We start from the raw sequence: 4,516 nt of genomic DNA, 5'->3' as shown, positions 1-4,516 counted from the left end.
GGATAAGGGCCCAGTTCGTGTCGGTCACACTATGGGTCAACAGTAATAATAATAACTTGCTTAATAACAACCCCGGTTCGATGATGAGATAAGTTGGTGATGTGATCCATGAATGATCACTGTTTGGTTACGAGGTAACCCGTTGAGCCCAGAGTGGTTCCGTTTGTGATCCGTGAATGATCATCGTTGGGTTACGACGTAACCCGTTGAGCCTAGAGTGGTTCCGTTTGTGATCCGTGAATGATCACCGTGGTATCGAGGATACCAAGTTGATAAGTATTCGTGATGTTGTGCGAGAATCGTGGGTAAAGATCAAGCTCCTTGTGGTCATTTAATGATTACTACGGTATTGCTTATACCAAGCTTGATTTGATCCTGAGATGATCGTGTAATGTCTAAGGTGGGTAAGTGATGCATGTGATGGTTACGAGGTAACCCGAACAGAATAAGTGGTGCATGTAGTGTCATCATGTTGCATTCTAGTATCATCAGATTTATATGTTCATGCCATGCTCCTATTGTTCTAGTGATATTATGTTCATGTTGTTCATGCCATGTTATCTTGATGATCTCATGATAATTCCTGATTAACCTGTAATTGCCATGCTGTTATTTGTCTTGAATGCTTCTGGTTATTATGAGCTTGCAAGTACATTCAATGTACTGACCTGGCGTGTCATGCCAGCTTGCATGTCGTGCCTGGATTTCTTGCTTGTTTGGTGTTGTTCCTGTGTTCGCGAGTTAGGATAAACGTTCCAGCCAGAGTCCCTGCGGATTGGAGTCCATCGTCGCCATATGTTGTTCCGCTGCCAATAGTTGTTTTGCTGCCTCGATTTGTTATGCTGCTTGTATAGAACAAGCGTGGTTGGTGTGGTGTCGCCGTGCCGATATTATTCATTATAATATCGGAGACCTTATATTCATATTCGTGTTGTGATAGAAAGCTGGTTTGTTCTATGCTAAGCACTGCCGTATTCCAGAAAACGTCACCTCGATCTCTGGGCTGGAATATGGGGCGTTTCGGTTTTCTGTGAGCCGGGGTGCCACAAGGCTCTCTCTAACCAGGCTTGGATGGCTGCTCTGTACCACGTCAATTCGTTAACCTATGGATTAGGTTTCGTCAGGTTCAGTTGCAGACGGAACGCAAGGACACGGTCAATTGGAATCTATGTGCCTCCTAGGTTTACTCTGCCAAAATCTGCATATTTGAGCCAATTCCATGGATCATTCACCAGCACAAGCTACTCTAAGGTTTGGCAGTCCAAGGTTGGCCCAAGTGCAGTTTCTTCGCTTTGTTATGCTTGGCCGGGAGAATTTTCACCGATGACAAGCTGGCCAAAAGAGGGCTGCCACACAATGATCTATGTGTCCTCTGTGATCAGGAGAGGGGGACCTTGCATCTCCTCCTCAAATATTATCTCTTCGGATCCATCCGGTACCTGATTACCCAATGGCTGAACTCCAACACGTTGTGCGCCTCTGTTGATCAGACCGAGTCCTTATGCCATTGGTGGAACCTTTCTGGCCAACTGGACAACAAGACTATACCCGCTACCATATACAGCTGTTGGAACCTTTGGAAGGAGCGCAACTGCAGAGTTTTCGGGTCCTCGGATATTGATGGAAACAGCATTTTCCATCTCACAATGCAATGGATTTCATATTGTGAGAATGACCTCCACCTGAGCCGGATTAAGATTGTTCTTCTTTCTCTTTGCTTTGGCTGAGGCAATTGCTTATTGCCTACAGCATTAACTTGTATCAGACGGTTTGTTATTTTATTCCCTCTTAATATATCGGCAGCAATCTGCCAAATCCTCAAAAAGAAGAATTTTTAGTGATCAAAGGATTTTGGGAAGGGCTAGAGATGCTGCAGGTGCGGCCAGACTGCCAGCTGATAACTCGCCTGTCGCTGGTGCTATGCTGGATCCTGCAATTAGGCTGCTCCTGAACTGAAGGCGATTCAGAAATTCCCTCAAGTATGAGTAAAACTGAAAGCCCCGGGTCTCTATTCTGAAGTAACATTTCACTCACATGGCACTCCCAGATCCCTGTTCTGAACTCTGTATCCAGCCAAAAATATAAGCAAGCAGGGTGCTTTGACATATTCTACCAATGAACATCAGGGCAAGTCTACTACTGTAGGTTCTAAATAATAAAGTTCAGTCTGGCCTTTTCTACACAAGTCAACTAAGTAGCTGCAAAGTAAACATTGACTGATACAGCTTTGGTTATCTTGACATCAGATATCAGTGATATGCAAAATTGCAGAACCCTGAAGCAGAGGATGCCAAAAAGTTGGTACTTGCCGCCCCATATACCATGGAGGCCTTAGACTAGGCCAGGACAATTGTTGCAACTTGTCGCAAAATATCCTATCAAGGCCACTCACAGCACTGAAATTTTCAGCCGAAACAGCCTAGGTACTACTTGGCATAAGGTTGTATTGTTATTTCAGTAATGATGGGTAACTATTCTTGATCTCAACTTTGTACTAGCTTTAATACAAAGTTGTACTAAAGCTGAGACATTTATTTTGGGAGAGGTAGTTTCACACATATTGCAAATGAAATGCAGTGGCAGAAAGATTCAGTCATTCATCAACCACCACATCAACCCTGCTTTCCTTCCATTGCATAACAATGATAAACAGACTGCAACCAGCCACAACATTCACTACTGCTGCTACTAGAGTTTAGGCCAAGATTCAGGTTGCCCAGGACAGATAGGTAGAACACCTGCCATTTACAAAACAGAAACTAGCACCCTTCTTCAGTCCCGTCTAGATGTCATCATCCAGCTCGTTCTTCTCCTCTTCCTCCTCCTCGTCCTCTGGGGCATCTTCTGGCTTATCCACCTCCTGTTCCGCATCCTCCACCTCTTCTGCGTCAGCATCTGCCTTCTCCTCATCTCCCACATTGTTCTCCTGCATCAACATCAAACACAAACGAACAGTCAAGCCAAGACTCACCAATAGCAATGTCAAAGCAATTCAGAAGAATTGATTGATTTATCTAGTATGGAACCCAGGGAATTACCGCGCTGCCCTCGCCATTGGCAAACTGGGCCTTGAGCTCCTTGGCCTGGTCATTGTAGGGCTTCTTCTCCTCTTCAGTCATGGATTTCCACTTCTCCCCTGCTGCCTTGCCAACCTGCATTTCACCACCAGACACACGCACGGAGAGTCAGAGACACAACACAGCACACAAACAAACCATTCATAAAGTAGGGATGAACAGGACGTACGGCGGCAACACCCTTCTCATCGGGGTGGGAGGCCTTGAACTCCACCCTGAAGTCCTTCCTGCGACGCAAATCGAATCAGGTCTTGTCAGGTCACAAACAACAAAGATTTCGGACCAATTGACATGGCACGACAAGGAGAAATGAAGGGAGGATTACATGAAGAGGAAGAAGGCAGTTGGTGGGCGCTTTGCCTTTGGCTTCTTGGCACCATCTCCGTCTGCCTTGCTCTTCTTCTTCCCCTTGCCTCCGGCGGCAGCGGAGGGCGCCTTCCTCTTCTTCTCCTGGATCTCCACGGCCTTCTCCACCACCTGCGACTCTGAAATCAAAAACGAGAGTAGTGGGGTTAGCGCGGCAGTACGCAGACGCGGCCTAGATGTGTCAAAGAGGGGAGGAACCGAAACGCACCGAGGCTGAGGCGTATCTTGGAGTCGAGGCTGCAGCTGTGCAGGTCGATGAGGACGATGGCTACGTCCTTGTTGCACGCCTCGCTGAAACCAACCAAACAAACCAGTCATTCACTCAATCACTCATCGGAGAAGCATCGGAGAAGGAGAAGGGAGGGGGGAACGGAAGTTACCAGCGGGTGAAGGCGCTTCCGTCGCGCGCGCGCTTGAGGACGGTGGCCTCGACGCGCTTGCGGGAGCGGGGGGCGTTGCCGGCGGTGGCCATGGAACTGGACGGATCTGGCTGGATCTCTCTTGCTGCGGGGGAGGAGTGGAGAGGAAGGGAGGTGATTGGATCTTGATTCCTTGCTGCTGTGGGCAATGGCGATTTGGGGGAAATAAATAGCAGTGGCAGCGCGGCGGGCGGGGCGGGGCGAGGCGCGAATGAGGAGGGGGGAACGAAACGATTTGGGATTTTTGGCTCCGCGGCGCGGCGGCGGGGGATACGGGGAATTTGGCTGGAACGGTTGGCGGGAAGGCCAGGCGGCAGGCGATCTCGTCCGTGGATGGTTGCGGGTGCGGGAGTGGACGGTCGAGACCTGGTTCGCTCGTTCCCGCCGCGGCAGTCGAGTTTGGGTTTGGTTTCGGCAGCAGCCGCCCAGGCAGTGGCGCCTGTTTCGGCACCAGGCTCTTGATTTTGTTGATGGGGTGCGATGCTACTCGCTAGACATGAAAAGAAATCCAAGAAAGAACAGCGAAGGAAAAACGTGACAAGAAAAGTGTTTTCTCGACTCGAGATGTTAGAAGGTGCTAAATCAATAGGTGCCGGAGCTGCTACAATTGCTTTAGCCGGAGCTGCTGAAAACATCATATCTTTTCCCTCCTGA

The 4,516-nt window shown here is 48.7% G+C and overlaps 1 protein-coding gene across 1 annotated transcript; it reads right to left on the bottom strand.

Annotated features, from left to right (window-relative positions):
- Nucleotides 1-2,596: 2,596 nt before the first annotated feature.
- LOC125524539 (high mobility group B protein 7-like) lies at nucleotides 2,597-4,022 on the bottom strand. The gene is made up of 6 exons (XM_048689577.1): nucleotides 3,824-4,022; nucleotides 3,652-3,734; nucleotides 3,403-3,562; nucleotides 3,247-3,304; nucleotides 3,039-3,152; nucleotides 2,597-2,926 (listed from the first exon to the last, which is right to left on the bottom strand). The coding sequence occupies exons 1-6, from the start codon at nucleotides 3,913-3,915 to the stop codon at nucleotides 2,783-2,785; spliced, it is 651 nt and encodes a 216-aa protein (XP_048545534.1). The 5' UTR covers nucleotides 3,916-4,022; the 3' UTR covers nucleotides 2,597-2,782.
- Nucleotides 4,023-4,516: the final 494 nt, after the last annotated feature.

This window comes from Triticum urartu, chromosome 7 (genome assembly GCF_003073215.2).
Source record: "Triticum urartu cultivar G1812 chromosome 7, Tu2.1, whole genome shotgun sequence".
NCBI lineage: Eukaryota > Viridiplantae > Streptophyta > Magnoliopsida > Poales > Poaceae > Triticum > Triticum urartu.
This window is presented reverse-complemented; position numbering and strand designations above follow the sequence as displayed.

Excerpts from the sequence above, each read along its gene's own strand:
- LOC125524539 (XM_048689577.1), bottom strand. The coding sequence starts at position 3,915 with ATGGCCACCGCCGGCAACGCCCCCCGCTCCCGCAAGCGCGTCGAGGCC. Across the intron at positions 3,735-3,823 it reads GGAAGCGCCTTCACCCGCTG|CGAGGCGTGCAACAAGGACG; the intron begins GTAACTTCCGTT and ends GGTTGGTTTCAG. Across the intron at positions 3,305-3,402 it reads ACTGCCTTCTTCCTCTTCAT|GAAGGACTTCAGGGTGGAGT; the intron begins GTAATCCTCCCT and ends TTTGCGTCGCAG.